This window comes from Verruconis gallopava (genome assembly GCF_000836295.1).
Source record: "Verruconis gallopava strain CBS 43764 unplaced genomic scaffold supercont1.32, whole genome shotgun sequence".
NCBI classification, from domain to species: domain Eukaryota; kingdom Fungi; phylum Ascomycota; class Dothideomycetes; order Venturiales; family Sympoventuriaceae; genus Verruconis; species Verruconis gallopava.
Window position 1 is genome coordinate 270,664 of NW_015622168.1, and position 22,112 is coordinate 292,775.

At 49.8% G+C, this 22,112-nt stretch overlaps 8 protein-coding genes across 8 annotated transcripts; 5 read left to right on the forward strand and 3 right to left on the reverse strand.

Annotated features, from left to right (window-relative positions):
- Positions 1 to 51: 51 nt before the first annotated feature.
- Positions 52 to 1,486, forward strand: PV09_07781 (uncharacterized protein). Its single transcript, XM_016361592.1, has 3 exons — positions 52 to 488; positions 560 to 920; positions 987 to 1,486. Exons 1-3 carry the CDS (start codon positions 286 to 288, stop codon positions 1,323 to 1,325), a joined length of 903 nt encoding a protein of 300 aa, XP_016210671.1. The 5' UTR covers positions 52 to 285; the 3' UTR covers positions 1,326 to 1,486.
- Positions 1,487 to 2,742: 1,256 nt separating this feature from the next.
- PV09_07782 (uncharacterized protein) lies at positions 2,743 to 4,290 on the forward strand. The gene is made up of 2 exons (XM_016361593.1): positions 2,743 to 4,083; positions 4,139 to 4,290. Exon 1 carries the CDS (start codon positions 3,274 to 3,276, stop codon positions 3,895 to 3,897), a length of 624 nt encoding a protein of 207 aa, XP_016210672.1. The 5' UTR covers positions 2,743 to 3,273; the 3' UTR covers positions 3,898 to 4,083; positions 4,139 to 4,290.
- A 3,228-nt stretch (positions 4,291 to 7,518) lies between these two features.
- Positions 7,519 to 10,816, reverse strand: PV09_07783 (alanine-tRNA ligase). Its single transcript, XM_016361594.1, has 2 exons — positions 7,889 to 10,816; positions 7,519 to 7,834 (listed from the first exon to the last, which is right to left on the reverse strand). Exons 1-2 carry the CDS (start codon positions 10,790 to 10,792, stop codon positions 7,742 to 7,744), a joined length of 2,997 nt encoding a protein of 998 aa, XP_016210673.1. The 5' UTR covers positions 10,793 to 10,816; the 3' UTR covers positions 7,519 to 7,741.
- A 147-nt stretch (positions 10,817 to 10,963) lies between these two features.
- Positions 10,964 to 12,856, forward strand: PV09_07784 (uncharacterized protein). Its single transcript, XM_016361595.1, has one exon. It carries the CDS (start codon positions 11,033 to 11,035, stop codon positions 12,731 to 12,733), a length of 1,701 nt encoding a protein of 566 aa, XP_016210674.1. The 5' UTR covers positions 10,964 to 11,032; the 3' UTR covers positions 12,734 to 12,856.
- A 1,911-nt stretch (positions 12,857 to 14,767) lies between these two features.
- Positions 14,768 to 16,541, forward strand: PV09_07785 (uncharacterized protein; the record flags this gene model as incomplete). Its single annotated transcript, XM_016361596.1, has 4 exons — positions 14,768 to 14,925; positions 14,988 to 15,355; positions 15,406 to 15,802; positions 15,860 to 16,541. The coding sequence occupies 4 exons, from the start codon at positions 14,768 to 14,770 to the stop codon at positions 16,539 to 16,541; spliced, it is 1,605 nt and encodes a 534-aa protein (XP_016210675.1).
- A 500-nt stretch (positions 16,542 to 17,041) lies between these two features.
- PV09_07786 (uncharacterized protein) lies at positions 17,042 to 17,598 on the forward strand (the record flags this gene model as incomplete). The annotated part of the gene is made up of 3 exons (XM_016361597.1): positions 17,042 to 17,084; positions 17,184 to 17,197; positions 17,260 to 17,598. 3 exons carry the CDS (start codon positions 17,042 to 17,044, stop codon positions 17,596 to 17,598), a joined length of 396 nt encoding a protein of 131 aa, XP_016210676.1.
- Positions 17,599 to 17,676: 78 nt separating this feature from the next.
- On the reverse strand, positions 17,677 to 19,495 carry PV09_07787 (uncharacterized protein). The gene is made up of 2 exons (XM_016361598.1): positions 19,095 to 19,495; positions 17,677 to 19,035 (listed from the first exon to the last, which is right to left on the reverse strand). Exons 1-2 carry the CDS (start codon positions 19,260 to 19,262, stop codon positions 18,016 to 18,018), a joined length of 1,188 nt encoding a protein of 395 aa, XP_016210677.1. The 5' UTR covers positions 19,263 to 19,495; the 3' UTR covers positions 17,677 to 18,015.
- Positions 19,496 to 19,651: 156 nt separating this feature from the next.
- Positions 19,652 to 21,138, reverse strand: PV09_07788 (peptidyl-prolyl cis-trans isomerase). The gene is made up of 5 exons (XM_016361599.1): positions 20,941 to 21,138; positions 20,495 to 20,805; positions 20,242 to 20,414; positions 20,076 to 20,182; positions 19,652 to 20,017 (listed from the first exon to the last, which is right to left on the reverse strand). The coding sequence occupies exons 2-5, from the start codon at positions 20,703 to 20,705 to the stop codon at positions 19,825 to 19,827; spliced, it is 684 nt and encodes a 227-aa protein (XP_016210678.1). The 5' UTR covers positions 20,706 to 20,805; positions 20,941 to 21,138; the 3' UTR covers positions 19,652 to 19,824.
- Positions 21,139 to 22,112: the final 974 nt, after the last annotated feature.

The following is a 22,112-nucleotide window of genomic DNA, read 5'->3' on the forward strand; positions in this document are numbered from 1 at the left end:
CTGGCCCTTGACAGACACTGCGCGCATGGGCGAGCCCGGAAGGACAATGATGACTGTAAACAGCAAATCGAAGATTTCCTTTGGTACTTGGGACAATAGTTGGCATCTTTTTTTTTCTCTCCGCGTTTCCACCGTCTTGAATCATGTCCTCTTAACCTAGATTGCATAAATAACCCAAAAAAAAAAAATTCCGAGCTTGGTCAAGGCTACGCAGATTACCTACCCGTCAAGATTTTGAGCTCCCGCTTTCTTGCTGCTTTAACTACGCAAAAGAAGAACGCGGCAATGGCAACACCACGCCTACCCTCTTTACTGCGCCAATTGAAATGCGCTAGAGCACCGCAAAGACGGCACTTTGCCGCATCGCGCGAAGTCGTCGACCTGGCGTACGACCTACACGAGCCGCCCAAAGACGTCCCCCGGAATAATCCCATCGTCTTCATACACGGCTTCTTCGGCTCCAAGAAGAACAACAGGTCCATGAGCAAGTACTCCTCTCCTTCCCATCGCCTCCCCCAATGTTCTCGGCGGTTCGCAGGGCCTAACGGTGGCCAAACAGGGTGCTCGCAAAGGAACTTGGCCGTCCCGTCTACGCTCTGGATCTTCGCAACCACGGCGATTCGCCCCACCACCCCGTCCACGACTACCGCATCCTCGCGGCTGACATATCGAACTTTCTCTCGAAGCACAAGATAAAGGATCCGACGCTGATAGGCCACTCCATGGGCGCGAAAGCGGCCATGTGCGTCGCCCTCCAGTCCCCCTCTTCGGTAAAGAATCTCATCCCCGTGGACAATGCTCCCGTGGACGCGAATTTCAAGAGCGACTTCGCGCTCTACCTTCAAGGGATGAGGGATGTTGCCAAGGCACGTCCGAAGCGGCAGAGCGAGGCCGATGAGATCCTGAAACCCTACGCTAAGGTACTTTCTGCCCTCCGTCACCCGGCATATATCATCGTGCTCTGAATTGTTAACGCGCCCCCGTAGGAACTTTCGGTCCGCCAGTTCTTGCTCACAAATCTTATTCGGTCGCCGTCGAACAAAGAAGAATTGGTGTGGCGGGTTCCCATCGACATCCTCGCCAAATCGCTGGACGCGATGATGGATTTCCCCTACACCAATCCAGACGAGATTCGCTATGAGGGACCGACTTTGTTCATCCGGGGGACTAGGAGTCACTACGTTGCAGACGAGACGCTGCCTGTTATAGGACGCTTTTTCCCAAGGTTTGAACTGCAAGATATTGAAGCCGGACATTGGGTTATAAGTGAGAAACCAGAGGAGTTCCGGCGAGCTGTGGTGTCATGGTTACAGGACAAAGAGTAGGAGTGAATCACAAAGGCGCTTGGAACCACTGTATAGTTTTATCGTCTCACAATCCAATGTCAAGAGTAAATCAAAGCCTTTTGTCGGCTTAAAATTGCTTTCACCGGTTATATATCACGTAAAGCATGTATTGAAACGCCTCTGATATGCCTATAACCCGGAGCTAACCATTGGAAAAATGCCATCATTGCCCCGTTGATCTTTCATACCCTTACCAGCCACCAAGATCGCTTACACGCTATCAAGAACCTGCTCCTTGAACTCCTTGCTCACTGGCTTGCCTGAGTCGTCAGCACTCGATTCTCCGTGCAGAGAGAGGAGAGCGCCGAGGTCGAACTTGGGTGCCTTTAGCAGCTTGACTTTGCGGACGTGGACCTATTGATGTCATAAGCTACTACTGACTATGGAGTATATGTCCTTAGAAAGAACTTACGTTCTGGAGTGGGTAAATGCCCTGGGTAGACTTTTCAATTTCACGGCCAATGACTTCTGGAATGAGTTTGGTGACGAGCTGGTTAAGCGTGCAGCTCTGAGCCTCCCTCAGCATGATATCCGTCATCTTCTTGCGAATCTGTCGGATTTGTGATGAGGCGGCGTAGGTAGTCTTCTTGACCTGATTCTGACGGCGTTTGGTGAAAGCGATACAGAATAGTCGGAGGAGGTAATCATCGGTGGTCTTGACGACAACGTTGGCCTCGATGAGCGTTTGCCACTTGCGAACAAGCGAGCGCAGCTTGTCAGAGGTGAAGTCAAGACCGTGGAAGTTGGTCAGGACGTTTTTGCCCTGAACTTCGTCGGCTCGCAGCTTGATCTTGCGGAAAGCATGATCCTCATCCTGTAGACGGTATTAGTGACGTTGATCAAAAGAAGGAGGGAGAAACTATAGATAGCACTTTCCTTCTGCAGATCCGCAAGCGAAACCTCAAAGATTCTGCCCTTCAGCGCATCGTTGGCATTTTTGAGACCAGTGGTTCGGTTGACAAGAGTCTTTCCGACACTGAGTGTTCATTAGTTTCCGTTGTCCATGTCTCATGCCAATTGATGCCACAACACAGATATGTGTGTTTGTGCGGGTGAATTTAAGCGTCGACGTACTCTCGGATACCGAAGGTTGAAGGGGCCTTGATCGAATACCAGTCCTTCTTGGCGAACGGATCCGTCTTCTTCTTGATGCCCTTCTTTCCCTTGGAAAGGCGCTTGTTCTTGCCTACCGCCATGGTGTTCGTTCGGATGTGCTGTCGGTGGAAGGGTGGTGTAACAAATTTTGTGCTGGTGGTGGTCGAACATTTTCGATATGCTGTGGGGTGGCTCGTGCACACATTGATTGTTGCCTCATTTTATAGGCAATAAGGCATTAATGCATCAACAACATCAAGTATCTTCGTACTATGCTAGAGTGCACGTTGGATTTGCAAGAAAGCAGTCAGCCACCTGATTATGTCTATACATATTGAAGTTTGAATGATCTAAGAACAGCTGTATATCCAAAAGGCTTTATGGCAGCGTCTCATGGTGGCTATCTATGCAACGTGGAGCGTTGCTCGGGACCTTTTGAGCCAAAATCTTTCCCCTCTTAAAATTTCAGCCCAGGTTTATGTCGTCTGTTACTAGTGATTTAGGCGATATTCACACCAAAGCAATGATTTTCTTCCACCATCGGCAAATCAAGACAGAGCTGGGCTCAAACCTCTAAGCCTCGAATTTCGACCAGGTAATTTTGGTCTTATTAGTATCCTCAACGTTCAGTCGCAGAATGCTACTTTTTTTCTGTGCGGACCGGCCATTGGCCTTGGGTTCTTGCCGATCGGATTCTCGGCCTCATGATCGCGCCGAACTTTCGCAAGGACAAATGCTAAATGATGTTCCAATACACATTAGTTTCCTGGATTCTGAATGGCATTGTAATCATCTCCTGTTTTCTGAAAAATCTGCAGCTCAATAAGAAGTTATGGAGTCAGCACCACAAATTGCAGTCATAATCTGCAGCGCGAGGAAGCCAAGAGTCTGTCCTCAAATCGCCGAATTCGTCATCCAGACAGTTGTTTCACACTCACCAGCTGTCAAGGATCAGCTGCATATCATTGATCTGGCAGAGCGACAGCTTCCGTTCTTTGACGAACCCGGCATTCCTTCTCAAATAGGAGATTACACCGAATATGCACACGAGCATACTAGGCAGTGGAGTCTGGAGGTACAAAATTATCAGGGCTTCATCTTCATCCTCCCTCAGTACAACTGGGGCTATCCAGCAGTTCTTAAGAATGCGATCGACTTCCTATTCAAAGAATGGAACAAGAAGGCCGCAATGATTGTAAGCTATGGTGGCCACGGCGGAACCAAAGCAGCCGAGCAACTGCGTCAGGTCCTCAATGGGGTCGCCATGCATGTCATTGAAACCATGCCTTCCCTAACATTCGGATCAAAGGAAATCACGAGGACGGCAATGGCGGGACAAAAAATGCCTCCTATGGGTGGAGAAGGCGGTCTCTGGGAATCAAAGCAAGACGAAATACTTGCGGCGTTCAATGAACTCAACGCGCATATCCACAAGCGAGATTCGAAAGAAGGATAGATGAGGACTAACGGATGCTCTATTTCGTGGTGTCTAGCATAACAGCTATTTGATATAAAATTAGCCTGTAACAAGATGTAAACAAGGTGGTCAAAAGGAAGAGTCAGCTGGCTATAAATTATGAGGTCTTCCAGAATGCATGTCTGAACAACTAAGAGGATGACAGACTTTGGATGTAGAATCCTCGTATGTTCGCTCACTTCAATAGATTAAGAGATTTTCTGACATACATCGCTAAAAGGCAATCATTGAACCCGACTACTGAATATGCACATGTTTCAGAAATAGCTTACTCAAGATACTCTACACAAAGCTCATGAGGGTGGACCTGCTCAAGGAAGTTTCCCGTGCCCAACAGGCGTCTTTGACGACGCAGCGAATAAAAGAAACCCGGCTTCACTTATACCCTGCCTCTTTCCAGAAATCTGACTGGGATATCCACGTGTCTTGCTCTGATGAATTCGCACAGGTTCTTTCCGAATGGATCCATACTGGAGCTACTCACGGACCCACGATCCAGATGGTCTTTGAGCAAAAAGTGTACGGCTTTGACACCGGGAAGCTCACATCGGTCAATCCGGTTTCCCAGGTACTCCTTTCCAAGTAGCGTGATAAAGGTTTCAGTAGACAAAAGCGTCCGTAGCCAGTCCCACTCATCGTCATTTCTGACAAAGAAGCCTACGTCTGCGTCGGAAGCTTTATCACCAGACCGGCCGAGAGCGACGTATCCCAGCGGCTTTCGAACTGTGGGTCCAAAAGATGAGAGGTCAACTGGATTCGTTGGTTCATACGACTTCTGCGGGCCATATACCACTGTTTCGGTTGGACCTGGTATATCGATTGATTCTCCAGACCACTCCAATATGACACGCTCTTGGAACAGATCTTGAGGCATCAGAGTAGGCCAGTACTCGAGTATTGGCCGAGCCATGGATTGCCGCGTGTCAACTTCTACAGTGGCTCCTGGGCACGACTGAAGAAAGTTCTCCAGGCACCAGCGGACGAAGGTTCCCGTTGTCATAGTCCCAAGACCCGTCCCAGCAGGGCCGCTGCCTACCCCGACGATTGAAGGGTCGCGCGTCTGTGCAAAGACGCGGAAATCTACAGTCGCCGCATCTTGGCTGTCGGCGTCTTCTTTCGCGGACCCTATCATGTGGAACTTGAGAGTTGTGAATTTGTGAATGTGGTCACGCATCGCATATCGGATTTGCTTCTCGGTCCATTTTGCCTGCGCAAATTCAAATCAGCGACTGCCATATCTGCTTAGATGAGAACAACTCTGCGTTTGCCTGGTGGCCGTGGAAGTAGAGATTGCAAGACTCTTACCTTTTCTTCGATGTCTAGTCCAACGAAGAAGAAATGAAACTCAGCCTGCCAGAGACGACCGGTTTCGCTGGTGAGTCCGACTTTGGTCGTCGGAGGCGGGGGTAGACCTTTGACTCCTGTCATCCGAACAAGGTCCTTGCCAATCTGGGTCAACGTTAATCCTTCAATATCCGCCACAACGTCCGAATTGAAGTAGTATGGGCCTTGTATCTCGTATAGTAGTTGAGATGTTGCAGTGCCTACAGACATCTCGCCACCAGGACCAGCTCCTTTCGTGAACACGGTCTCTCCGTTCGCTTCAATGGCAGCAATTGGAAATCCAAGGTTTTCACAGCCGTCCATGAGGTCCTTGAAACCTGCATAATAACCGCCTGTAGCATAAGCAGAGCATTCAATAATATGTCCAGCCATGAGAGCGCCAGCAAGCTGATCTAAATTGCTTCGATCCCAGCCATGCCACCAGATAGCCGCACCAACTGTTGGAGCAGCGTCCGCGACTCGACCAGCGATGACAATGTCTGCGCCTCTTCTCAATGCTTCGGCAATTCCAAAAGATCCCAGATAGCATCTATTTAAAGCGGTTAGTCGAGAAAAGCAGCCATTTCCAAACCATAGTGGATGACTGACTGAGCATAGATTGGTTCAAATCCCCACTCATCAATAGACTTCCCAGTGTCGAGGTTTCTTAAGGGATCACCTTTTTTGCGAAGCTCTTTGATCTGATCAATGCATTCGTCCCCTTCAATATACGCCACCTTTAGGTTGAGCCCTCGTTCTCGGACCCTCGAGGCCACCTCCTTGGCAAGAAGAGCGGCATCACTCGCTCCCGCATTCACTGCAAGCTTGATGCCCTTTTCCTGCAGCACGGAGAGAGCGGGATCGAGCGTGCCCAAGAAATAAGGATCGTAGCATGGTCCACTCGCAACTGTGGGGTCTTGGATTTTTTTCGATTTGTTCACGCCATGCATCACCATGGTGCCTTCCGCCATCCAGTCTATCCAACCAATGGCATTAATAGTGGTCTTGAATGCTGCCAATTGATCGAATCAATTGTGCTTTGTGAATAAAAGTGCTCTCACCTCCTGTAATGACATCGACGTCGCACTCCTTAGCCAGGTCATGTATCGCACGTTGCCTGTCCGTATATCCTCCCGAAGCTCCTGCAACCCGAACAGGTCGCTTATTCGAAGACATGATGAACAGGCGCTACAGCAGACGAAGAGTCCGTTGTTCGACCTTAACGTGAAATTCAAACAAAGATTGCATAGCTGATCGAAAGGGTCTGAACTCCTTAAATAGCATTCACCATTTCTCCTCTTGAAAATGTTCCGTGTATCCATTAGTGCTGCCGTGGGGTTCTGAATAGCGAACTGCACTAATGATTCATCAGATCTTGGGAGCAATGATTCAGATCTAACGCGGGGAGTCTTCAAACTAGCAAGATGAAAGCCGTTATTGGCTAGAGACTTGGTGGACACACTAATACTTGCTTCCACGTGATGACGAGTTGAACAAGTGCGGCCTAGGTTATCCGATAGGGCGATGAGCTACCTTGTTACCTGGTCAGATTGACCTCGATCCTATCATGAAGGAGTTCAACATCCTAGAAATTATGACAGGCCGTTTTGCCGTCGGGGGATGTTTTTTTCCGAAGTGCCCTAGAACTAGAGCAGAACCAGAAATTGCCTTGGTAAGCTGTTCATATAAAACAAAAGCTGGTGGACTGTCCGACAGCGTAGGGAGAACTAAGACTGTTTGTCCTCGTTGCAAACTTTATCACTATCAGGATAAGCGGCATTGTCGCATTTGAATGAAAAATATCTTTTTCTGGGCATTTGCAGTTCAACATATGCATTCCGTGAAACGCTCTTCAGGAATCGCAGTTGCCCAATCCAGATTTAAGGAGACAGATAACCGAGGTGTGGCATACGCGAGAATTAACCAAATGAAATGGAAATACAAGGATGAATTAGCTTTGGATGATCTACAACCTTCAGTGACCTCTGGAACTTGAGTTCGACATGCTGCTTAAGTTGATGACGTGGAAGCTCTCACATCATCACTTTCGCTAGATCCCAAAGAATTGCTCCGTTGATTTTCTGACAAGATGAACTTCCAACACTTAGCACTGTTTGAGTTTTAAACCATAAAATCGGTATATTGTTCATAAAAATTGCGTGATCACGTCTTTTCACCCCGGGTACTTTCTCTTACCATTTTTCACCCTTCCTACCAAAGGTCGGCGACATTGGAGGCAAACTGGATGATTGGGAAAATGTAGAATCAATTCGACAATGAAAAGGAGGTTTCTGAGCTTTTGATTGTTCATATTTATTGGCTCAAAAGTTTGGTCTACTGACACTTGCATACCTCAGAGCTCTAATACCAAGTCATAACCTAAAATAGCTGACCAGAAAATATGCGTAACGAAAGTCTCGTCTAGATATAAACCAGGGATACCGGGGATAAATTCCAGAGCTTTGATATGAGGCCCGCGACAGAAGCATCTTATGCTCCTTCATATTTTTAGATCCTCGAGATACTTGCGGGCTTCCTCAATACCATCATCAAGCTTGTCCGCATGAACACCGCTTCCCACCGACATTGCAGGCTTCGTTCGAAATTAGCAATGGAAATGTGCACTGGAAATTGAGGAGAAACGTACCTTGCCACCCGCTTTGCCTCCGATCACTTTTGAAACAACAGCAGTCCACTCTGTAGCGAGAAGCTTTTCCTTTTGCAGGAGGTCTCCAACACTGGCACCATGCATGATTTTTCCAGTTGCTACATCATTTGCGAATAGATAGACGGCTTTATCCTTCATCTTAGTGGATGTATGCTTCAGAGCTTCGCTGATAGCCTTTGAGCCTGGACTTAGACCTTCGAGCTTAGCGATATAGGTTCGCTTGTCTGGCGACTCTTTAAAAAATCTGGTGATTTGATCGAGAACCTTCTTGTTTTCCTCCTTTGTCGCAGCCTTTTGAGCATCAACAATAGCTTTGCCAACCAGGCCAAGTCTAGCCTTGAACTTTGACTTGCTCAATGCAGAAATGTTTGCCTTGTTCAAAGTCTCGGTAATGGACTTGAATTGAACATCGCGTTCCTCACCATGATTTAACTTTTCGAGGCGAGATATTTGTTCATCAATATCATCAGCTATTGCCTTCACTTCGCGGGCATCGCGACCAGTGACAGCAATGATGCGCCGAATGCCTTTGGCAATTCCGCTCTCTTCGATTACCACAAGGTCGTCAATATCCTTTGTCGTCGCCGTATGCGTACCACCGCAAAATTCGATGCTAATATCTCGCCACTTCGGGTTCTTCTTATCCTTTAGAACCTCATCGACATCAACACCTAAAACCACGACGCGGACAGGATCAGGATATGTTTCTCCAAAAACTGCTCGGACACCTTCAATCTCTCGAGCCTCAGCGAGTGGGACTTCCTTAGCATATACTGGAAGCGCCTTCGCAATGTCGTTCCTGATCCACTTCTCAATCTTCTCAAGTTGAGCATCAGTAACTGGGGCATTATGCGAGAAGTCGAACCTGAGCTTCTCGGCTGCCACCAATGAACCCTTTTGGTGGACGTCATTTCCCAGAAACTCGCGTAAGCTCAGATTTAAAGTGTGAGTGCCGGTATGATTTCGCCTTATGCGATCTCGACGCAGCTCATCATAGTCACATATGACGGTGTCGCCAACGCTAAGCTTCCCGTACGACATGTAGCCGATATGCAGCACATAGCCATTGAAAACTTGCGTGTCAACCACACTAAGTTCTGCCTCTCCGTCGATGACAATCCGTCCACTATCACCGACTTGACCACCTTGCTCAGCATAAAAACTGGTCTTGTCCAACAAGAGGCCAACTTGCTGATCTTTGGAAATTCCTTCCGTAGTCTGCGCGAATTTTTTATTTGAATAAATGGCCTTGATTTGAGAGCGCACGTCCTCACGTCCAAACTTGTACTTGTCGTCAGTTCTTGGAACGCCTGCTTTCTCAAGATCTCCAAGAGAGTGCACGTCAAGTTTCATAGTTGCTTCCGCAGCGGTCTTCTGTCCTTTACTCGCCTCTCGAGCCCTCTCTTGAGCTGCCTTGACCTCCTCAGGGTCGATCTTCAAGCCTCTCTCGTCGGCCATTATCTGTGTCAAGTCGTCAGGAAAGCCATATGATTCGTACAGTAGCCAAACATTGGCCCCTGACAGCTGTTTAGAGCCTGTGGCTTCTGCTTGCTTCGCGAATTTTTCGAACATGACCTCGCCACGATCCAAGGTCTTACCAAAAGCAAGCTCTTCTTCGTTGAGAGTTCTGATGATCTCGTCTTGCTTCTCCTGAACCGCGGGGAAAATGTGTCCAATCTGAGCAATAAGTGTTTCGGCAATCTGGCCAAGGAATTTGCCAGGTTCGATCTTAAAGTAGCGTCGGGCGTAACGGACCGCTCGCCTTAGAACTCTGCGAACAACATAGCCACGACCGACGTTCTCAGGAAAGCCACCATCAGAGATTGCAATCACCGTCATGCGCACATGATCAGCAAGAACTCGATATGCGGTGTCGATACCATCGCTGTCATCCTTGCCAAACTTGCCAGAATAGGGTCGAGCACCTGTAAGTTCCTGAATGCGAGCGAAAAGTGGCATGAAGACATCTGTGTCATAGTTTGAGCGCTTGTTTTGGAGAATGGAGAGCAGACGTTCGAAACCCATTCCTGTGTCAACGTGCTTGTTTGGCAGTGATCGCAAGGACTTGTCGGGTTCTCGATTGTACTGTATGAAGACGTTGTTCCAGATTTCAAGTACATCTGGATCGTCTTGATTGACCAGTGACGCGGCATTTCGCCCGCCAATGCGATCATAATGCACTTCAGAGCATGGTCCACAAGGTCCCTGGTCACCCATCTCCCAGAAATTGTCCTTGGCATTTCCCTTCAGGATATGATCCTCAGCTACTCCAACTGCCTTCCATAGATCTCTCGCTTCGAAATCTGGCTCTAACCCCAGGGACGGGTCGCCCTCGAAATACGTGACGTACAACCGATCCGGCTCCAGTCCGTAGACTTTGGTGAGAAGTTCCCAGCTCCAGGCGATGGCTTCTTTCTTAAAATAGTCCCCGAAGCTCCAGTTTCCCAACATTTCAAAATAGGTGTGGTGATACGAGTCCTTCCCGACATCGTCAAGATCATTGTGCTTTCCGCCCGCACGAATACACTTTTGCGTGTTCACGGCGCGCTTAAGCTTTGCAAAATTGCTGTTTGGATCCACGGTTCCGAGGAATATTGACTTAAACTGATTCATGCCTGCATTGGTGAACAGCAGGGTAGGATCATTCAATGGAACCACTGGACTGGATGGCACATACGTGTGCCCACGCTGCTCGAAGTAATCAATGAACTGCTTGCGGACCGAGTTGGCCGTCCATTCTTGTTTGACCGCCATAGTGGCGTAGGCGCACCGCGCGAATGGGAACTGGAAATTGTGGCTTGTGAAGCGAAATGGAGAAGAAGTGAACTGTCCTGCAGCGTGGCGAAACGTGTTGATAGACTTTCGTTGAAGGAGGTGACTCATTCAGAGGTCTTGATACTGTTTGCTGTTTCTGGAATGTTTAACGGGATCTGGTCGCTTCAAAGTGTTTGCGCTAATGCACGTGCTCAAGTCTTGGCGGCGCTAGTCCGCTTCAAGAGTCGTCTATTGAGATATTCTCTGTGGGCTCACATAAACGTAACCAATTCGTTGATCGCCGAGTTTTGTGCTTGAATACTTTATTCAGGCGAGTTATCGGAGGTTCTATACCATGTACAAGAGGCGATGGATGATTTGAAGGCATTCTCGGACGCAAGTCCATCTTCTCCACCAAGTCGCTCACAGCACTCGGAACATGCCAAAGCGCTTGACAGTCCCTTCTTAGGACGAAGCGGCGAACTATGGGCTTTGGTTTCAAAAAAGGACGCTATCTTCTTGCCACGACACTTTCTTGCAGTGATTGACAATCTGATTAAAAATCCAAATATAACCTCATCGTGCGTCTTTCGTGCAGATGTTTACTACGACAGCAGCAAGCAAGCTCCCATGTTCGACAATACTAGTGGGCAAGAGACCTTCGATCACGCAATCAAGCACTTAAAAAAGGAGTACAGGCCACAGGCCTTCATGTTGGACGGATATAATCACAATAGGACCATCGTGCGCAAGATGATCCCGAGAAATCCGTCTCTGGACGCGGCGCTGTTGCAGACCTGCCATTTTTTCTCGAGATTCGTTCAATTAACAAAACACGATTCTGGTAACTCGACACAGGAGGATCACATCTTTGTCATGATACCTCATGTATCGGATGTTTCCAGCATCCCATTTTATCATCCAAAAGTTCGTGGATTGGCTATACGATACTTGTATAATCCGTCAACTGCCGCGGGTAACCTCTTTGTATATTACAACTTCTTTGCATCTCATCAACTTGACCACCGCCTTGAGCGCACAGCGCTCAACCTGCTGAATATCGTTCATAAGCATTCTACGGGACAGGCATCTGGCTACACCAAGCGAGTACATCATGACCAGATTATTCCGCAGCCACGTTTCCAGGACACGTACACGCGTCTCAAAATCAAATATGCGAAGCAACTCATCGGCAACTGGGCAGAAGAAACAGACCCTACGAAGCATGTTTTCGAGGACCTTGGCATTGCCGCGTTCTTGATTGAATTGTGGAGAGACATGTACCCTGTTGGATGCGAATTCCCTGGGTTTGTAGACATTGGATGTGGAAATGGTATACTGGTCAACATCCTGATCCAGGAGGGCTACCGTGGATGGGGCCTGGAGGCTCGGCCACGCAAGAGCTGGGGGCGATTCCCACTTGAGGTACGGGACTGTCTCTCGGCACGCATACTTGCCCCTTCCGTGCTGAAGATTGCGCCTGGAACGGAGAGTGACACTGGCGCATTTCATTCTGGACAGTTCCCGGAAGGCACTTTCATTGTGAGTAATCATGCTGATGAGCTCACGCCGTGGACGCCGCTGATCGCATTTCTGAACTTTGCCCCATTCATTGCGATTCCGTGCTGTAGTCACAATCTCGCTGGTGCGAGGTGTAGGTTCAATACACGAAGTGAACGTGGGTTGGACAGCATAGATGCGACAGATCGGCCCACGTTTGAGTCTACTTGCACAGTTGAAGATGGTCCTGGTCCAAAATCTGGCTCGCTCGCTCGAGCGAAAGGTGCGGCAAAGCAGCCATCGGCGTATCAAAGCCTTACCAACTATGTTGTTAGTCTAGCAAAGGAGCTAGGCTTTGATACGCAAAAGGAGATGCTGCGAATTCCCAGCACAAGAAATGCTGCAATTGTTGGGAAAGTTTCAGACCATGGCATGCAGCAGGCAGATGCCCAAGCTCGTCTTGCCTATGTGAACGACATAGTCCATAGAGAAGTGGGAGAGATGGATCAGGTAGTTAAAGACTGGTTGTCAAACGCCGAGAAACTTGCGAGAAGGCCATCGGAACATTAGACATCAACAGTCAGCGACTACCATGGCGAAGTGCAAAGAATTGACCGCGCTCTGCTTGATCTCGAATGCTTTTCCATCGAGCTCAACTTGACTATCTTCATAAATAAGCTGAAGCGTTGTCCGTGTTTAGTGCAAGGGGAATGATTCCAACCGCTCCTATCGCATGCGGGATGTGAAGGCAAAGTAGATTGCGCTGGCTTGAGAGTCGTGTACATCGCTGCCGGACTTCAGTCGTGATTCGAGCGGGTGTCCTTGTTGGGCTTCATTGGGTGAATCTGGGCGAGTGCAACGTGAAGTGCTTTTCCAGTCACGTCGAAATGGCTGTGCTAGACTATTGGGCCTAAGCCAGTTCAAAAGATGCCAATTCTCGCTCCCCAGTTGTCGCTCCTAGGGTTAACGATGATCTGATATGGGAAAGGATTTGTATCTGCCTCGGTGATTGGTGGAATGTGATCCTTCTCGCGGTTGACGATATTGATAATTTTGAGGCACGTCTTGCTCAGACTCTTCTCCATAGCTTGTCGTACTTTGCGCTTTTCAGCATCGTTTTTTGGCGTAGCGCATGTAACGTTCAGCACCCATTGCTCCCAGCAAACAGTTTCATCGCCTTTGGTGAAAAAGTAACTTTTCTTGCGCTTCTTCTCAAAGAACTGTATGAGAATCTGGGCCCGCCCTGCGGGGGTTGATGCGCCATAGGGCGAGGAAGAGGGTGATTCGACGTAACGTACGAGCTGTGTAGCGCGTTGCTCGATCAAGTTCTCAAGGTCCGAGTCATCAATCTGGGGAAAAGTCTGATCGAAAAGATCGCGGGTCAGCGGGGTGATGGGGACGAAGTAACGGTGGAAGAAAACGCAGTGCAACTGAGCATGCTGGTTAACAAAATGCAGGTACGACACTGTAAGTATATGACGCACAATAGCCTTGACAATATCCTTTACGAATGCGGGCTCGGCGAACACCTCCAACGTGTATTCAGGCGGGCGTCGTGGGTCCATGTTGGTTTGGGTGCCAGTTGGGATCCACAGATGAGGAGAAAATCAACACGTTAAGTCATCCAGATCACACAGGTCGTACGGAATGAGTAGAAGACAGGACGGATCGACCCAGAGAGAAAAACAGCGACGGCAAAGGAGAAAGCAAATGCCGTCGATGCTGTGATGAGACAGCTGCGGAAGACTTTGTGCGATTGCGCGAGAAGAAGAAGAGAAGCCTTTAGTCTTACGCCGCTTGTAACCGACTTCGTGGAACGCCGATCAGGAACCGAACGGGGCGGCACAAGACAGATTATTTTTAAGGGAGAAGAAAACTAATTTTTACACGGGAAATGTGCGCTGAGCCAAAGAAGGAGGGGTAACTATGCGAGCCATAGGACCTGGAGCTGGAGGGCGGTGGTGGGGCGTGCATGCAGGAGATCGTCATGGGCGAAAGAGGAAGAAGAAGGAGAGAAAAACGCCGACACGGGAGAACAGAGCGGCGTTACACAGGTAGTTGGGTGGAATGGGGGACGCAACGGCGGGGGGCACCGGACTGTAGGGGGGGAGGCTGCCCGACTCGAGGGGGGGCGTGGGGGCAGGATGTAAAGCGGGTGAGGGCGGTCCAGCACGCGGAGGACACAACGAGGAGACGCGCGTGGAACCGCAAACACCACCGCTGCGTCCGCTCGCGGCACAAGCAGTGACGTTGCCCAGGTCGTTCCTCACCAGCCTGATAACTTCACCGAGCCCTCCTGAGCCCGACTGCCCACTCGCCCATTTGCCGCGCACCAGCCGCTGGGTGCTCCAAGCCGCGCGCGTGCCGAGGTCGAAAACGGCCGCCCGATCGTGGGTGGTGATGTGTGTGTCCGTCTCAGCGCAGAACGTGTGATGGACAGCAGCTGATTTTCTCGTCCGTTTTCCTTCTCATCTTCTGTTCCTGCTGCTGTTGCTCCTGCTGTTGCTCCTGCTCCTGCTCCCACTACTTCCTCCTGCGCTGACTTGTGCGCGCTCTGTCATCGTTTGCGTGATGAGATCATCACCATTGTAGCTGCCACCAACAATGTTATCGTCAACCCGTCAGTGGCTGCGACGCAATCGCACCACCTTTGCAATCGGTGCTGGCGTTCTGGCTGCCAGCTATGGTGTTGCTCAATATGCCATCGGCAAGTTGTCTGAGACACGGCAGCGCATGAGCGATGAGCGCATCGCGAAAGAGAAGTGCGCCCTGCTTTCCTGTTGGCAAAGGGAGCACGTCGATTGACGCTGACATTCTACAACAGTCTTCGTCGCCGCTTCGAGCAAAACCAGGAGGACTGCACATTCACCGTCCTTGCCATATTACCAACCGCGGTCGACAACATATTCGAAGCACTGCCGGTTGAGCAGTTGCTGGAGGAACTGCAGCAACAGAGAGCGGAGAGGCTAGCGAAGAGTGTTGGGCCGTCCGAAATCTCCACGGCCGACCTTCCATCCGCTCCGCCGAGCACGGTTGACAATGGAGACGAGAAGAGTCTAGCCAGTGAGAGCTTCGTGCATACCAGCCAGATGGCTGAAACGGCCCCCGAGGCGTCACCAGCAAAGTTACACCCAGCCGCGATGAAACCGAAGAAGAGCAAGGCGCAGCTATGGAACCAGATGAAAATCGACTGTGAGTGCCTTGTATACTCATCCATCTGAAAAGTCGCTGACTCGTTGCAGCCATATCACGAGCTTTCACGCTGATATACACTCTCGCTCTCCTCACCCTGCTTACGCGCATACAGCTCAATCTTCTCGGCCGCAGGAACTATCTTGCCAGTGTGGTCTCGCTTGCCTCGCCTCCAGGTGCGGCGTCAAAGATCAGCCTGGAGAATCATGATGACGACAACTTTGAGAATGCGTATGGAAACGATTTCGAGACGAACAGAAAATATCTCTCGTTCAGCTGGTGGTTGCTGCATCGAGGCTGCAAAGACGTCATGGAGAAGGTTGTCGAGGCTGTGAAGGAGGTGTTTGGGCCGCTCAACCCCCGTGAAGATATCACACTGCACAGGTTGTCTGAGCTCACTGTCATGGTTCGAAAAAAAATTGAAGGCTTCACTGATGCCGACAGAAAGTACGTCCCCACCACGTGAACTTCTTCTGCCTTCGCCGCCAGCTAATCCCCGTGCAGAAATCAAAAATGGCTGAAATACCTCCTTCCCCCCGCAGATCAAGAGATTTATCTCCTGCAAGCAGCGGGCATGGTGTCTCCTTCAGACCCGCCCTCAAACCCTCCCATCACCCCGGCGCTACGACGACTCCTTGATGAAACGTCTGATCTGATCGACTCCCCAGCTTTCGCTCATGTTCTAACCTTGCTCCTTGACTCAGCTTTCTCCCTTCTCATTGATACAAAAATAGCAACATTAGCATACAAGATAGCGCCCCCATCGGCAAATGCTGACCGTGTAGTCGAGATAGTTGGGCCTGGCACTGACGTGAGGGCAAAAGTGGCATCTACCTTGGCAACATTCTCACGACAAGCTCATAGCATCGGCAGCGCCAGTGGGAACACTAATGAATACCTCTCCGCTATGGAGAGCGTCAGGGATCTTGAGGCCTTTGCTGCAGTTGTATACAGCAGCAACTTTGAAGCCGAAGCTCCAGAGCTGGCAGAAAATGTTGAAGCCTCTTGGCACCAAGTCAGACCGGACAGCGTGGTGACTGCGGAAGGCACAAGCACGGAGGGTGTCACGCCTATGCCAAGCGCACAGCTGAAGGCAACAGAAGTTTCAGAAACCGTTCCAGAAGTAGGAGAAGCAGATCTGGAGAAGGCTTGGGGGAAGGCTACGACAGAGACGAAGCTGTCATGAGGGCGTTCTATGGCCTGCAACATTCTCCTTTTGTCCATGCACAGCGCCGTGCGGTCATAGCACCACTCGTGCTGAGACAAAGGCGGCGTCGACTGCGAGGTGTCAGATGGTAGATAAATATTTATCTCAGATACCCAAGGGTCTGATCTAGAGATGATACCACTAAATCTAGGCTTGAATCCATAAATTCCAACAGCGGTTACCTTCGGTTCAGACGCTTATGTTACAACAACCAGGATCGGCCTAGATCGAGACTCATTGCTCAGCCGTTCGAAGCCTCTTCAGCGAAATGACCGATTTCGGAAGCGGATTTCACAAAGGCGCGTGTGGAGCTCACGGGTTAGATATCCCTAAATCAACTATGAATCACAGCTCTGCGAATGCTTTCACTTGCTATTAAAAGATCGTCCTCCTCTAGAATAGCCAGAGGAGTTTACGTTGCCGCAAGGTCCAAACTCTCAGCTTGCCCATTGCCATCTCAATTCCCTTTCCATAGAACCATGGCCGACATGCAGAAAGTTCACACCGACAAGGCGTTTCCAGGTATTTACCTCTTGCCCATTTCCTTGCCCTCTTTCTTCTCTTTTTTTTGAATCTCGAGACAACCTGAGTGGTTTCAATCAGCTGACCTTTGTCTGCCAGTCGCCGCTCCTTACGTATGTTCTCCTTAGGCCCACGCCAGTTGGCACTCCACAATGCGCTTCGCTAATTGGCCCAGTCGCAAGCTATCATCGCCGGCGGAACCATCTACGTCTCTGGTCAAATACCAGGAACCCCGGATGGGAAGTTGGTCGAAGGAAGCATCGGCGATAAGACCGCCCAGTGCTGCGAGAACATCAAGGCCATTCTGGCCGAAGCTGGCAGCTCCATCGAAAGAATTGTCAAGGTGAACGTGTTTTTGGACGACATGGCCAACTTCAAGGAGATGAACGAGACCTACGCGAAGTACTTTACGCACAAGCCGGCCAGGAGCTGCGTTGCCGTGAAGGCCCTGCCTCTCGGCGTGCCGGTCGAGATCGAGTGCATCGCGTTGCCAGGAAAAGGCAGCGCGTTGTAGAATCTTTTGTCGACAAACGTCCATTGGCCTGTATGCAAAGACGAGGATATATGAAAAAAAATTAAAGAGCAAAATCAAAAGTTGTGCCTGAACATTTCAAATATCACGCCCTCGCAATCTCAGCGAGGAATTGCGTGAAGAACGTGGCTTGTCCGTCTTTCCCCCATGAATCAGAGGTCTGTTGATACGAAGATCAAGTATGCCAAACTTGAATCGCTCGGAGAATCTCGCACACGGGTTCTTTTCTCTGATCTTCGCACGTAATTTCAACCACCAAAGAGTCTACTACGTGAGAAACGAGACATTGCTGTAATTTTGTGTTCTGAGGCTGGACTTGGGACTACCGCCTCGAACGACCGACAAGAGCTTGTGATGTGATGTTCCGAGTAGGTCAGCTCTCACAACAAGTACATAAGTCTAGACAAGCTGTGCGAATGCGTTCGCCATGTCATCTCTAAGGTCTTCCCAGTTTTCGATTCCTACGCTAACTCTCACCACTCTCTCATCTACCGTCTGGTCGCTCATCCTACGCCATTCTACCAAGCTCTCTACGCCGCCCAAGCTGGTGGCGTGATGAAATAGACGGAGCTTGCCAGGCAGGGACTTTGCGGTCTCTCTGTCTCTCATCCACAGGCAAAACACGGGACCAAAGCCACCAGGCATCTGCTTCTTGATCCAAGTCATGTCATCCTTCTGCAGCGACGCGTGTTGCAGTCTGCTGACCGTCTTGCTAACCGGGCTGTCCGCCTTCTTCATCTGTTCGTGCAGCCATTGTACGAGAGCTTCAGTATTTTGGCTTTGTCTCGTCACGCGAAGCCCAAGTGTCCGCAAGCTACGGACGCCAAGCCACTGTTCCATGTTGCCCATTACACTGCCTAGATACATACGTTCCTTCCAAAGCCCATCCAGCCACTCTCTCTTATCCCTTGGCACTGCTAGAACACCACAAAGCATATCACTGTGTCCTCCAAAATATTTGGTACCGCTGTGCATGACTATGTCCGCGCCCTGTGCAAAAGGGTCTTGGAGCGGAGGAGGTGCAAAGGTCGCGTCCACAGTCAGATAGGCACCTTTCTCGTTGGCCTTCCGCCTGTAGTACTCTAGATTTCGAGCTTCGCCTGTAGGATTGAGAGGCGTTTCGACGTGTATGATATCCCCCTTTTCTAGAGAGGACCAGGCGCTCTCGTCAGAGAGCGAGATCTTCTTCAGTCCCCATAGCTTTGTGCATATGTCGATCACGCCATGACATCCATGATAGCCCTCGCCGATGACGATTGCCCGAGGACGCAAATACACAAGCATTGCATGGAAAGCGCTGAGTCCAGAGCTGTATGTTATTGCGTGGCCATTGAGAAGACTCGATAATATTGCCTCAATACGGGTGGTGTTGTGGCTAGCGAGTCGCGAATATACTGGTGGTGCTGCCAGAAAGTCGAGCTTTGCAATAATTTAGCGATCTACCGCGCGACACGTTGTGGAGTGCAGCATAGCATTACCTCCTCGTCGCCTGTAGGATTTAGATTTGTGTTGTCGTACCTGAACGTAGTTGACACGTGCAGAGCTGGCGCAACATCCGTGATTTGGTTCAGCCCATCGTCTGCATGTATTGCTCGAGTATCTGGACTGTATTGTTGCTCTTTTCGAGCCGAGCTTGCTCCGCTCATGGCTGCGGTTTGCTAGGAATCGTGTTCTGTTCCGTCAAGATCAGATGGAACTGTCGACAATCGTCGTTCTGCGCAAAGAACTTCGCCGCAAAAAAGTCTGCGAAGCCGGGAGGCCAAGAGTAAACACTGGATCATGGCCGCGAGATATGTGTACTCAATGAGGAAAGTTTTTGCGTCCAAGGGCGCAGGTGACATGTGGATCGCAATGAGCGAAAACTTGCGAAGTCTACCCCGCCATGCCCCACCACTCCCCATGTCCGAACGGCATGCTTTCCGTATAGTTATGAGTCGGTGATTCACCAGAAGAGGTTGTCATACGCAAAGTACATTGCTTGTGCGGAGATGAAGAGAGAAAGAGGGAGCGAGAAGGGAGAAAGAGGGAGCGGACATGGAGAAAGACCTGATCTATTTCCATTGTGCTCATGATACAGTTGGCACTATGTTGATAAATATTGGAGAGTACGCTGCCATTGTCCTGTAACGCTTGATCTTGACTTTGTATACTACAGCATTGAAGGATTACAGTACATGTGTCTTCGTAGTGTCGCGTTCACGCAGCATTTCATTTGGGGTCCGCCCCGCAGCTTGTGATGGTCACTGTGCTCTCTGTTCGGCCGCTGTTCGATCCGACGGCCTCAATTCCCCTTACCGTTTTGTAGGACTCGACGTCGCCCTCGGGCACGCCGCCAAAAACGACGTGCTTGCCGTCCAGCCATGAGGTGACAACGGTTGTTATAAAGAATTGCGAGCCGTTCCTGCATTAGTTAGCTGCAAGGTCGTCATCATGGTCATGGAGCGGGAATGGGTATGTACGTGTTCGGCCCAGCGTTTGCCATGGACAACAAGAAGGGTTTGTTGTGCTTTAGTTTGAAGTTCTCGTCAGCAAACTTGTCTCCATAGATGGATTTACCACCGGTGCCCTGATCATGTGTCAACAGTCAAGCAGCCCAAAGACGCGTGGGGTAAATTCAGAGCGTACGTTGCCACGGGTGAAGTCACCGCCTTGAAGCATGAAGTTCGGTATCACGCGATGGAACTTGGAACCTGTGTATCCCATCTTCGGATCTTTGGACTCGCAGAGCGCGCGGAAGTTCTCGACCGTCTTGGGCACAACATCGTCATAAAGCTCGAAGTTTATCCGTCCGCTTTGTTCTGGAGGCAGTGGTCAGAGGCATTTCTCTCCAGGCGCCAGACGGCCATAAGATCAACTTAAGCCGTGGAGGTCCACTCACGCTTTGCCGGCCCCGTTTTGGTGACGTTGCCCTTCTCGTCGACTTCGACGACGGGGCCCATCCACTGGACATCGAACCATGCTTTCTTCACCATGGCTGGCAATGAGGCAGAAAAGTGTCTAACATTGAAAGTGGCCGCCGAAGTTTTTGGAAGAGCTGCGATGCGGGGCACTGAGCTCAAGGCCGTTCGGAGGTGGGGCAGGCCATGCATGGTGTTGGTTTATGCGGAGGAATTTTTCTTGGAGGGGGCCGAAGGGTGGGAGCTGCAGGCTTGCTGGGCCTGCGAAGTCGACTAGCAAAGTGCTATGTGCCTAAGCCCGTCAGCGATTTATTTTCGTCCACGAGATGCGAAACCGACGACCTGGCTTCCTGTCCGGAAGTGGACTTGGTCTTCCGAAGAGCTAGCCGGCCTTTTGGCTTATATGCACAGCGAAAACGTGACGTGCCTTGACGACGGAATGCCGGTTGAACTTGTTTCGTTCACTAAAGCGTGATGACAACGCCTGCGGCGGCTGCTTTGAGTGGAGGTACCACGCCAAGAACTCAGCGATGACGATGCTCGCGCAGATGACAGGTTCTATTGATACAAGTACAGCAAATGAGAGTGGCAATGTCTGGCGTTGATGCAATTGATGGATTCGCAGTTTTGTCCAAACAAAAGTCGACGGCTTTGATGGACCCTAAAAAGGCCAAGACCTATATCACGTGTTTGTGAGACTTCTTGCCTCTCCGCTCCTGGACTTGGATCTGGACCTGGACCTTGACCGTAGAGTCTCCGAACCAATTTTCATCGGAGCAAACCATGATTCATAAGACAACAATATCGATTTGACATACATTCCCATCATCCATTAGCCCTCGCTAAACGGTTATTTCAAGAATCTCTTGGGAATCAAGCATGAAAAGTCTCGTTCATCATGTTTGCCATCAGTGACGTTGACACGTCTTCAATATAGACGCTCTGTCAATTCATAGTCCAGCAATCCGCACATGAGCAGCAAATCTCGGAATGGTTCGTAATGAACATTTAACTCACAAATTGTGCCCTTGTTTTTTGTGCTTCCCTTACTTCTCTGCGCGTTGTATGCCGCCAGTTCACGCTGATGTTGCAATTGGGCGCTGCCGTACTCGCTGGCAAACTCCGTAACTGAATAATGCTGGCAGAGAGGAGGAATAAGAAAGATTTCGACGATGATGCTACTTCTGGGTAGTTTCAACTCTTTAGCTCTTGACCCTATGTTGCTTTTGTCGTAGTAAAAATTGCAACGTCAAGCCATTGTGAGCGATAGAGGCAACTCGCTGGTTATAGCCGGGCTTCTTAATTAGTGTAGGACTCCGGAAAAATTCATGCACTTTTCTTCGCAACTGAATACTCCCTATCCTTAACACTCGGGAAATATTTGTTGCTATGAACTTTGCTCGTCACTCAAGAGAGCTTATGAACAGTAGAATAAAACTAGCAAGAGTTGCAACATTGGAATGCTACAGATGTTCCTGATTTGCAACTTAGTTATCAAAGAAGTATTTCACCAACTACTTGCGCCGGACTTGGAACCAGAATGTCTTTGTGGAGGTGAGGTTGGATTGACTTGGGAGCTTGCTCTCGCTTACATAATCA